At 37.5% G+C, this 13,153-nt stretch overlaps 1 protein-coding gene across 4 annotated transcripts in view; it reads right to left on the bottom strand.

Annotated features, from left to right (window-relative positions):
• The window catches only part of LOC126334932 (uncharacterized), a 170,704-nt gene that overhangs the window by 118,670 nt on the left and 38,881 nt on the right, over positions 1–13,153 (bottom strand). For all 4 annotated transcript variants that reach the window (XM_049997672.1, XM_049997671.1, XM_049997673.1 and 1 more), the window contains one exon: positions 3,138–3,368. In XM_049997672.1, coding sequence (XP_049853629.1) covers positions 3,138–3,368 — 231 coding nt within the window. The remainder of the gene's footprint in view (positions 1–3,137; positions 3,369–13,153) is intronic.

Raw genomic sequence — 13,153 nt, 5'->3', positions numbered from 1 at the left:
CCATGGGCTCTTCGAACCATAGCTGCAGTATGGAGTGGTAGTGTGGGGAAACTCAAACATTCAAGAAATAAAAAAGGGTGTTCACATTAAAAAAAAAAAAAAAAGAGAGAGAAGAAGAAGAAGAAGAAGAAGAAGAAGTAAGAATCATATTAAGAAGAAAGACTTCTGAAACATGCAGAAACTGCTTCAAATGACCAGGCATCTTAACTTTTTCCTCTTGGTTCATGTATAAAACTGTACTAAGTGTCATAAAAGGTAGTGCAGATGGGCTACAAATGCTAGTGTACATGCCCACAACTCACAGAGGAAGAATGACACACAAAGCATACTCTACTGATTGACAATGCTTGAAAGAGGACCCCAGTACTCGGGTATCAAATTACTAAGAAGTCTGCTTCAAAAAACTGCGTGATAATGTACAAGACACTAAGTTTTGAAAGAACCTAATTTAAAAGACTATCTGGTGGAAAAATAATTTTACAGTGTTGATGAGTACTGCTCAAATGAAATTCGTAAATATTGTTGATTATAATCAATGATGTTAGAACAGATAGGAAGTATGTGATAATGAAGGTTTTTGTGTTTCTAACATGTCCTAGATTACATCTACAATTGCTGGACACTATTTAATCCAGGATCAAATAAAATTCAATTCATATTCACATCATTCTCCTATACCTGCTATGTTAAATTTAAGTAATACTTTTGTTACAAAATTTGTGTGAAGCATGTGCAAATGAGGAAAGCTGCCCACCAGTTCCGAAAGATACATCAATTCATGATTCTCAACCATGACAACAGAAATGCCACAAAGTGAAAACTACCAGCACTCTCATCTACATCTGCAACAGTAAGAACTATGCTTTTCAACTTCTGGTAGGTAAAGCTGCAGTTATTAGCTTCAAATATAGTTTCAGAGAAATGAGTGGTAAATAATTGAAAAATATACTTTTAAAAAGATATACAAAGAAAGCCTTTGGTCATCTAAAATGGAACTGAAGAAAGCACAGCTAGACTACAAAGATCACAGACCAGTACAGAACATGCAGAAAACAGTTGTTACTGGTGGACCAACAACATCAGAAGCAGTATAGATTCAGGTACGAGCCTGGCAAGGACGGATGTTACGAGCAATTAGTTTCAACCTATTCAAAGTGATGGCACTTAAAAAACTCAGAGAATGCTTAAGAGATGTAGTACCACATGAAAAAGGACAGCTGTCTTGTAAGTTTCCAATAGCAGAGCAGCATGCAGCCATATTTCATCACAAGCTGAAGAAATTATGTCAAATTCTGACAACAATGTAACCACTTAATATACTACATATTTTTAAAAAATTGGGCCTATCTGACAATAGATATTCGATGTAACAATAAAAGAGTTCAAAAGTTATGGTACACAATATACAAACTTACAGTGCAAAAAATTGATAAGTGTGACATCTGACTGCCAATACTTTCTGAATCACTACTTTAATTGTTCAGTATTTATATGAGAGTGTGATCATAAATTATTATCAATGTCTCAAAAAATAAGTTAATGTAATTTTGCCAACTTGCAACCAAGCTATCACCTGACAGATTAGCGCAGACTTCTGTAACAGCAGAGATCAATCTGTCACCACAACTTTTGTTTCAAAACTACAGAAAAAGTGATGCTGCTATGGTGGCAATTGAAGGTAATGTCAGATGACCTAACATAACAATAAACACCTGTGAATGACACTGACTGCCTCCAATTATGGTACTTAAAATACATTGCTTCTCATTGTTTACCTACAATTATCCTCCTACTGGATATACAAATACACTGTATACCAATACGTGTACTGCATAGGAAATAGCCTTGGCTGACTCTACTGCTGTACTTGGCTTAAGCCACTTACTTGTGTCCGTGTACACTTGGAAACATTTGTTCCACAATAGTTTTAACACAGCATAAATATCTGAAAGAATTGCATTTTCAACCATCAGCTGTAGAAATAAACATTTATTCTCAATATTATTTACCAATTTCAGAATAAAGATTTATTTGTACAGCAAATGGTTCAAAATGCAGTTCTTTAAGTATCTGACAGTTTTAGAATACCACTTCACTAAAATATTAACATTTTTTTTCTATTACTGCTGATAGTAAGGACAGATTTATGATTTTATTATATACATTTTTTTGTTACACTAACCCAAAAATTAAAAACTTATCCATCTGATCTACAACTACATAAACATATATGTACATATATATGTATCTAGTAAATCTAATCTAATATAATACATTACATACAATGCAGTGCACATCAGAGGGCATTTCCCATTGGCCATTGTACCACATATTATAATTTATTCCTGTAGAGGGTGCAGGAAGAATTACTATTTAAGTGTGTCTGTGCATAACCTTTCTGTGGTTTGTCAGGGGCACAATTTTTTACATTTCTGTACATTCAAAACAAATTGCCAAATTTTGGAGCTATCTGAAGTTTCTTTGCACTGGATATTGAAAAGCTACTATCTCCTTGCACCCTATCTCACAACTGGCAGTACAATTGTTATTTTTGTACTTTCTTGGAGGTTTCTTGTTCCTGAAAGTCTGTTACAGTATACGTGCCCTGATCAATATACGCTTTATAGTGCTAACAAAGAATTACTGTAGTTAAAATGTTGTTGCTGAGACCCTCCATTCAGAAATGAAATGACAGCTAAGTACTTAATTGTGGAATCATATACAAAAGTGTTTTTGATTTACTATACATTTAAGATTTTTAAGAGATTTTTTTTCATTACAAGGTTCTGTGTTCTCTTAACCTATGCCACCACAGCTATTTAATCGAGAGTAGAAAACGAAGAGTTTGTTCGAAAGTATCATGGTAAAAGTCTGGTTTTGTAATAGTCAGAAACTTACTGCAGTTTCTTTATCCACTAACTACGCCGATCAGCAACACAAATACTGTGAGTAATGAACCCAGTAACTGAGTAACACGTACCTCTTATTTTGTCAAACTCTAAGAGTTTAAATATTACAAAATATTAGTTATTCAGAAAATAACCAAACCACCAACAGAAAAATATTTAGCCAAGAAACTCGCTCAAGCAATAAGTACAGTGACTACCAAATAAGAATAAAAAGGTACAATAGCTTACACCTGTCTATTGGTGAGTCCAGCCTGAAAGTAAATCTACCAAATTCATCCTGTGTTCCACGAGATGCATGGTATTCTAACATGATGTTTTGGTCAGTCATATTGGGACTGAGGAGTCGGCAACTGTAAAACAACTCCTTAATATTGAACCACTTTGCTGCCCTCTTACTCAGTTCTATGGTTCGGCAAAGAGACCAACTCCTCTCCATGCCACTCAGACGAAACTGCAGTTCTGCAAAAATAAAAATGTGTCAGTAGAAATAGAATAACCCTGTCACAATGATGTATTACATCTCAGATGGTTTACTGAAATTAAGATTTAAACAACATTCATGTATATAAAAAATAATTCATTTTGGTGAGTGGAAGATCTGTTTCTCTTCACTCTGATTCTGTTTTGTATTTGTATGACCATCTTAATACACAGTTAACAGGAGTCTAGTGTGTATATTTTACACCCTAAATCAAATAATGCTTCAGTATAGCCATTTAAGTGTATACAGTGCCAGGACATTATAGCCGTAACACCATCAGTTCAAGATACAAAGAGTTTGTAAAATCTGAGGAAATAGTGAGAATATGAATCATTTAAGATGATTGTAGAAGTTCTGCTGGAATTCAGTCTGTAGACTGATAACTGCCCTGCATCTAAGAAGACATACTTTGCTGGAGAAGTTACTGAAGTCTTGAAAGTTAGAATCATAACAGAACAAGCAAGGGGATAAACTGTGTTGTTATTTGGCATGCTCAAAGTGGTTATTTGTGGATCATAATGAATAGCTCATTCTCTTACAGTTGGAGGAGTAAACATAACAATTCATCAAATAGTTGAAGTGCCACTGGTGAGTGGCTTTACTCCTCATATTAATTATAATCCACCACGGGTTTTTCATTCCAGTATATCTTACAGTTTTCATTTGTCATCTGTATGACAAAGTATTTGTTTTCTCTCTTGTTTTCTGTACCCTCTACATTTATCTCTTCAATACAGAACTGCCAGCAAAAGCATACAAAGTCTATACTGTTATTATGTGCATAGGTTCTGCTATCATAACAAGAAGTTCATCTAGCAGTTGATGTTGGAGTGAATGGGCATAGTTAAGTCATACCATACATCAATAATAAATTTATGGTACATTTTGCATTATATATTGAATAAGATGTTATGTTCTCTATGTAACAGAAGGAATAGTTCACATAATTTTCATTTATTTTATTTTCAGAGTTAAGTAACACACACACACACACACACACACACACACACACACACACACACACAGGCTAGTGTGATTATTCTAATCGTTTTGTTTGTCTAATCACCACTCACAATTTAAATGTCATTGTCTCTCCCCATTTTTATTTGTGAACAATGTGTATTTAGCTAACATTCTCTTGTCAGAAAAGAAATTAATGAATCTTCCATCATGTATCATTGCAAGCAGCACTCCTTCCCATCTTCACTGCAGCAGACAGCAGTCACTGTCATTTGACGGAGATGAAGGTACTTACAAACATGTTTGCATACTTTATTCATTGCTTAGCTATGGAGTATTAACTTTTCAGCCGTATGTATTATATCAAGTTTGTTTTGCCACTTTGTGGTGAAAGTAAATGTTGTAAACGGTAACTAATATCACTGAAGTCAGTTCTTCAAAACACTATTTAGTTTGTTAAATAATATAAAAAATGTGACACTGCAAAAGATCGTAAATTATTATGAAAAAGGTAGATTGTTACCTTATAGAGGAGACATTGAGTCATAGATAGGCATAACAAAAAGACTGCTACAAATTTGAGCTTGCAGCCAAAAGGTCTTCTTCTAAAGTAGAAAACACACACACTCATTCAGTCACAACTCACACACACAATTGCTGTGTACGGCCACTAAGGCCAGCCTCAGTGGTCTTTGGCTGAAAGCTCGAATGTGTAGCAGTCTTTTTGCTGTGTCTGTCTGTCTGTGACTCAACATCTAAACTTTATGGTGAGTAGCAGTCTGTCCTTTTCATAATACTTTCATCATTCCATCCTAGATTTTCCATTGTTCAAAATAGTTTAAGGTAAAACGTAATGTTAAGTACAGAGTCTTTAAATTTCAGGGACAAAATTGGTGCTCAATATTTAGCTTCCATACTTTTGCAACAGCAAAAACTCCTTTAAGTTCTTGACATCTTACAAGAAACACAACGAAAGAAAGAAGACTAAACGCCCATTGATGACACTGTTCATGACAGGGCAGATGCTCAGACTGAATAAGGATGGGGAAGGAATTTTGGTGTGCTCATTTAATCTCAGCATTTGCCTTATGTGAAACTAAGGATCATCTGAACCTATATTTACCTCCCTCCTTAATGTGTGTCCAGTGTCTAAGCCATTGCCCATCTCATTTTGTAATAAACTAGAGAAGATCTTTAATTCAATTGGCAATTAAGAACACTACAAAATAAAAGGCTTATAATAAACTCTCTGTAAAAAAAAAAGCATATGTGTATTCAAAGTTACCCATGACACACATGCAATTACAAATTACCTTGCAGTCACTGAGGAAGAAATTAACTATGAATGAACATTATAGTGACAGATGGAAATGTGTAATGAATAAGTTTTATATGCCATGTAACAATTCCATTAATATATTTCTAACTGGGTTGACTCCAAAATGCTCAACATGTTTTGTGTTGAATATTATATCATTACTAAAGTAGCAGATAGTAAACACACAAAAAATTTAATGTTATTTAATGATAATGCTGATTAAATTATGTGGAAGTTGCATCTAAAATACAAAGTGATCATTCTGAGATCAAGTTAATAACCTTTTTAACAAACCTGATTAGTCTGTAACAGGACGATTACAACATCATGCAGACAGCAGCCATTTCTACGACACACGTACTTTCTACAAATCAGACAAAACAAAGGTAAAATAATGTGATACATTGGTTGTTCCTCAAACTGGTTCATTGAAGATGGTTCTAGCGATAACTGCAGTTGGACAACCTACTGCATACAGACTAATCATATTCTGCCTCAAGATTTTACATATATCACTGAACGGGAATTCTCTATCATGGGATGACAATGTTCCAGCAGTATCTGCAGAATATACACTTAATGACAAGCATTTTGTGTCATCTGAATCCTGACAATGTAGTAAATAGTAATAATTCATTCTTTTTTATGTGTTGGACCAAAATAAAGTTATATTTATGTTGGATCTAGGAGCCGAAAGCCACAGAAATCATAAGAAAAATAGTAAAATCTGACATAGTTAGGATAAGTTGCTCACTAGGTATTTTATTATGCCAAGGGAACAGTGCTGTGATTTCAGGTCTTCAGCTGTAGTAAAAATGTTATAGGACATTAAGATAATACTGTCACCTTACAAATTACTGATAAATTATAAAAGGGATACCTCTGCAATTAAACAGGTATCTCCAAACTCAGTTTAAGATGGACCTAACTTCCAAGAGAAGATTTCTCTTCCCCTCATAAGAGTTTGTTCAGTAAGAGTTCGTGTTTGGAATGAAGACTTCTTTTTTCCCAAAAACAATAATTTCCTTTTCATCATTGTTCCCTTTTAGAGATCAGCACTTTTCCCTGTTTTCCAGTGTAAAATGATATGTTATCTCATCTGACAGTGAAATATGAGTGTGTCAAAGGGTAGACATGGCATGCTCCAGCCAACGTAAATGAACCAGTGCAGATGGATAATGTGGAGACATTGACAGCTATCAGAAGTTGCAGTTTCACCACATATCTACCAAGCTGTGAGTTGTTAGCATGGATAATAATGGTGCTTTAGTTGAAAACTTGAAAATTGGGGAAATTCCATAGTCCCTAAGATAATAACAACAACAAAGAAACTGAACATAACAGATATTTAATAATCGAGACCATTCTCCAAAAGAGAAATCAAAGCCTGAATTAATTAGAAATGCACCCATTTTGGCAAAAGAAAGGTTAATAAGTTACAGCAAACTGACTTTTATTAAATTTACAACATCTATGAAAATTAATGAGAGCTAAACTGGATCATGATTTAATCAATTACTTGTTGAAGCTATCCAATATCTCACTGCAGTATTGTGAAGTAAACATTTTTCCTTTTCTTATCAAGTCTGTTAGTATGGCATCCTCTGTGTCTCAAAAATTTGTAACTACAATTTTTCCAGTTGATTGGACAGTCTTTGCTGTGTTTAAAGCAGATTCACCGCGAATAATCCATTGTTTTGATTCTTGTTGAACTTCTGGAGAATTCAGTTCTCATTACTGATGAAAACTCAATGTAAAAATTTGTTTAGATCTCTCTTAAATTGTTACAAACACAGCTTCAAAGTTGAAAGCCACATCCACTCGCTGTTCACGATCACGTACTGTTGCACTGGGTGGGGATGTGGATGTGTCAGCATATGCATGTACACATGCATTCTGAATACGAAACAAATTTAAGATATATTACCATGTTCAATTAGTAGTTTGCGTGGCTGTCTATTACTCAGCATCTATTTTATGTGCTGAGTAGTTATCTTTACTCAATTCAATGTTTATAACCAGCCCTGGAATTTCTGGTAGCATATTAGTTTTAACTTTAATCAGTCAACCAGCATGTAAACATATCACTGTAATTATAATTCAATATAAACTTTCTTTGGACAAAATCAATTACATTCACAAGTGTTTGAAAATGGATAGAACAACTGTATTTTATTCTGTTATTTTCTGCTAAGTGACATAAGGTGAATGTAGAAGCACAGTATCCCAATAAAAACAAAAAAATCTTCTTAGTAATGCAATCTTTAGATTGTAGTATATGAAGATTGGCAACGGAAAATGTCCTGACTGTCATTTCTTCCCAAAATGCATTTCCAGTGCTGTTGTGTTCTCAGTATAGTGCTGCATGTCCCTAGACTTGATCCAGATGCCAAAGTAAGTAAATGGTGTATGTGATCTGTGCCAAGCTGTGCTTCCCCTTGAGTTCCAAAATTTATAAGGTAAGAGAAGTGACTTTTGTTGACTACAATTCTACCATTTAAAAGCTCAATGCTTATTTCTGTACTGGTATTAACATAAACAATATATGGTGCCTCAGTGTTAATGGCACAGTGGAACAATAACTTTCTTCCTGCTATTTAGTTGAAAACTGTTGTTCTTGAGATCGTTGCTGTGTACAAAACACAAGTTGATTTACGCAAAGAACAAAACAGGACCACCCCCTTTTCACAGTGCTATTTATTTACACAAATAGTGTCATTAATGGTTTTGAATCGACAGATTCATCTTCAGGGAGGTGTTCATGTTACATTTATGTTGCATTTGATGTTTACATTCATTGTGAGAAAAAAAGCCAACAACTAATGTAAACAACTTCAAATGTAATATAAATGAATTTGTTGTCCAAAACTGGTAACAGCACTATTTGTGTACATAAATAGCATTCTTAACAGTAACTTGTTGCTGTACCCCTCTTTGCACTAATCAACTTGTAAAAACCCTCTGATTGGCACTTAGTGACATTCAGTTTCCTGGTACCGCATTTAGAATGTTCTTATTAAAGTACTTATTTTATAATTTCAACAATGCAAAATCCAGGATGGAATAGGAGACAGGAAACACACACACACACACACACACACACACACACACGCACGCACGCACGACTGCACGACTGCACACACTGGCTGCTGAGGCCGCACTGCGAGCAGCAGTGCATGATGAGAGACACAACCGGATGGTGGGGGTAAGGAGGAGGCTGGGGAGGGATAGCAGGGTAGTAGTGGTGGTGGTGGGGGGGGGGGGGGGGCAGTACAATGCTGCTTGAGAGAGCAAACAGGGATGAAGTGAAGAGAGGGTAGGACAGTTAGGTGCACTCAGGAGGTTAGACAGAGAGCGAGGGAGGTTTATCAGAAAAGAAGAGAGGTAAAAATCTGTGGCTGCGTTGGTGGAATAGAGGACTCTGTAGTGTTACAATGGGAACAGAGAAGGGGCTAGAGAGTAAGGACAAAGACTAACAAAGGTTGAGGCTAGAAGGACTATGGGAACAAAGGATATAATGCAGGGAGAGTTCCCACCTGTGCAGCTCACAAAAGCTGGTGTTGATGGGAAGTATCCAGATTTTACAGGCTGTGAAGCAATCACTGAAATTCAGAACATTGTGTTGGGCAGCAAGGGGGTGGTCCAACTGTTTCTTGGTCACAGTTTGTCGGTGGCAATTCATGTAGACAGACAGTTTGTTGGCTGTCATGCCCACATAGAATGCAGCACAGTGTTTTCACAGGTAGGCCTGCATTTGATGGGATAGATGATGCTTGTGACGAGATTGGAGTATATGGTGGCGGGAGCATGTATGGGACAGGTCTTGCATCTAGGTCAATTACAGAGATATGAGCCATGAGGCAAGGGGTTAGGAGCAGTTGTTGTGTAGGGATGGACGATAATATTGTGTAAGCTTGGAGGGCGGCGGAATACCACAGTGGGAGGGGTGGAAAGGATAGTGGGTAGGACATTTCTCATTTCAGAGCACTGCAAGGGGTAGTCAAAACCCTGGCAGAGAATGTGATTCAGTTACTCCAGTTCTGGGTGGTACTGAGTGATGAGGGGAAAGCTGCTCTGTAGCCAGACAATGGGACTTTGGGAGCTGGTTGGTGACTGGAGAGATAGGGCATGGGAAGTCTGATTTTGTACAAGGTTGAGAGAGTAATTATGGTCAGTGAAGGCCCCAATGAGAGCCCCGATGTATTTTGAAAGGGCCTTCTTGTCACAACAGATTCGACAGGCACAGGTGGCTAGGCTTTATGGAAGGGACTTCTTGGCATAAATGGGTGGCACTGTCGAACTGGAGGTATAGCTGGTGATTGGTAGCTTTGATATGGATGAAGGTATTGATACAGCGAACCTTGAGGTGGAGGTCAACTTGAGGAAGACGGCTTGATGGATCAAGTATTACAAGGCGAAACAAATGGGGGAGACGGTGTTGAGGTTCTGGAGGAATGTGGACAGGGTGTCCTTACCCTGGATCCAGATCATGAAGATGTCATCAATGAAACTGAACCAGGTGAGAGGTTTGGGATTCTAGGTATTTAGAGAGGATTTCTCTAGATGGCCCATGAATAATTTGGCATAGGATGGTGCCATGCATGTGCCCATAGCCATACCCCAGATTTATTTGCATAGGTAATGCCTTCAAAGGAGAAATAACTGTGGGCGAGGAGATAATTGGTCATGGAAATAAGGTAGGAGGTTGTAGGTTTGGAAAGGTACTGTTAAACAGTGGTAAGGTCAGGGGCATTAGGTACGTTAGTGTAATGGGAGGCGGCGTTAGTAGTGATAAGCAGGGCACCATGTGGTAAAAGAACAGAACTGTGGAGGCTCCAGGAAGGAAATTGTGGTATCTTTTACATAGGAGGGTAAGTGGCAGGTATTAGACTAAAGGTGTTGGTCTATGAGAGCAGAGTTTCTGTCAGTGGGGGCACAGTAACCAGCCACAATGAGGTGTTCTGGGTGGTTGGGTCTATGAACTTTAGGAAGCATGTAGGAGATGGAAGTGTGGAGAGTGATAGTATTGAGCAGAGAGACTCTGGGGAGAGGTCCTTGGATGGGCCTAATGATTTGAGGAGAGACTGAAGATCCTGTTGGATTTCTGGAATGGGGTCACTGTGGCAGAGTTTGTAGGCAGATGAATCTGACAGCTGGTGGAGTCCTTCCGCCAGGTAGTCCTCGCACTTCAAAAGAACAGTTGTGGAGCTTTTGTCAGCAGGTAGGATTTTAAGGTTGGGATCAGTTTTTAGGTGATGGATTGCAGTTCTCTCTGCAGATGTAAGGTTAGATTGCATGTTGAGGAATTCGGGGCATTATGATGAGGTGAGCTTTGAGGTTAAGAAATTATGTAAAGTTAGTGGGGGCTGATTTGGTGGCAGTGGGTGTGGATGACGGTTGGATAGAGGATTGAACTGAGTCAGGCAGGGTTTAATACTGGTCTTTGGTTGAGTCTGGTTGGTGATGAAAAAGTGTTTCCATTGTAGGGACAGGGAAAATGAGAGAATGCTGTCAACAAGCCCTGCATGACTGAATTTGGGAGTGGGGTAAAAGGGGAAGCCTTCGGAAAGGCCTGATACTTCTAGGCAGCTAAGACTTTAGGATGAAAGGTTCATGACTGTGTTTCGGGTCTGTTAAGGTTCTGGATTCTGTATGTGTGGGGGAGGTTTGGAGGTGGTTGTTGTTGTAGAAGTGGTGGACAGTTTTTTTGGATAAGTATCAGTTACATACAAACAGATATAAAATGCTTTCAAATTCTCCTGGCAAATGTCAGATTTGCCACCTGGTATGTTTTCAATTTTTACTCTTCATATATCAAATATCAATATTTTTCATTGTGGTTTGATAGTATAGATTAAAGTGCACTAGTTTGTCCTTGTGAGACTTCCTGGCAGATTAATACTGTGTGTGACACTGGGAGTTGTACCAGCAACCTTATCTCTCATGGGCAGCGCTCTTACTGAGTTATCCAGGGATGGCTCAACACCTGCCCATCCAGTGTCACTACTGCTGGTATCTCATCCTTTCCAAACTTGACGGATGGCCTTCCGTACACAGGTGCAGATAGTAAGGAAAATTGCTAGTCTAGCAAAACATACACTACAGCTTATACGGCATTTGGAAAGTGGAAAGAGATACAGGTGTAACTGAAACTGTCAGGAAGGGTCATTAATTTTGCCTGGATATCTCAGTCAGCAAGCACACTGCAAGTGAAAGACAAGGTTCTGCTTACAAGTCTTGGAGCAGTTAATGCTCTTTCACTTCTGACTAAGAAACATGACTGAAAACCATCGCATCCTCCAGACACTCAAAGCACTAAGCATGACTACTACATATTGAAACATAAGCAACTTACACATATTACTTATTCAGATTCATACAATTATAATTACAATCAATGGGAAGATGCCTAACTCTTGTGACACCACAAGTGCTAATTATAATAATTTTGCTATAATTTTTGTCTTCCTGTTGTCTAAATTTAGCAATGTATGGAGGGAATTTTCTGGCAGATATACAAATATATTTATTGAACTTCATTGTATAATATTGCAAATGTATTAATGGATATTCTTTAGCCAAGAACAACTATCATGAACCCTGCGCTCTGCTGGAGCTTTTCCATTTGGTCAGTGAGGCAAGGCAATGTGGTGGAAAAGAGATATGCAGACTCACTGATTTTCAAGTCACGTTCATGCCAACCTTTTCTTTTTCCCTCAGTTAAAGTATCAAACTGTATCCAATTTACACCTACGCAATGCGGTATTTTGCGTATTTATTTTTGTTACTGTTACCTTTATTTAAACATTAAGACATAACACAAACTTCCTACACACATAAACAACCACTTTGTTTCGTCATAAACAAAGCCAATAGAAAATAATAGTGAACACAATATCATCATCTGTATCCAATAAGGTACAAAAAACACCACACATAAGCTACACAAGATTGCACAGTAATTCCATTCTGTGCATTTGATGTTGAGGCTTCTCATCACACAACTGGTACAGACATGCAGTAGCAATGTTCACTTTACAGATGATGTTCAAAAGTGACCACCTTGCTTTTGCAAACACTTAGCCACTCACTCGACTGACCCAAACTTTTCGACTCTAAGGGCAGAACAGGGAATCAGTGATCATAAGGCCGTTGCAGCATCCCTGAATATGGAAGTTAATAGGAATATAAATACAAGAAAGGAAGGTATGTCTGTTTAGGAAGAGTAATAGAAGACAGATTTCAGACTACCTAACAAATCTAAAAGAAAATTTCTGTTCCGACACTGGTAATGTTGAGTGTTTATGGAAAAAGTTCAAGGCAATCATAAAATGCATTTCAGACAGGTACGTGCCGAGTAAAGCTGTGAGGGACGGGAAAAACCCACTGTGGTTCAACAACAAAGTTAGGAAACTACTGCAAAAGCAAACAGAGCTTCACTCCAAGTTTAAATGCATCCAAAACCTCTCAGACAAACAGAAGCTA

Source organism: Schistocerca gregaria, chromosome 2 (genome assembly GCF_023897955.1).
Source record: "Schistocerca gregaria isolate iqSchGreg1 chromosome 2, iqSchGreg1.2, whole genome shotgun sequence".
Classification (NCBI taxonomy): domain Eukaryota; kingdom Metazoa; phylum Arthropoda; class Insecta; order Orthoptera; family Acrididae; genus Schistocerca; species Schistocerca gregaria.
This window is presented reverse-complemented; position numbering and strand designations above follow the sequence as displayed.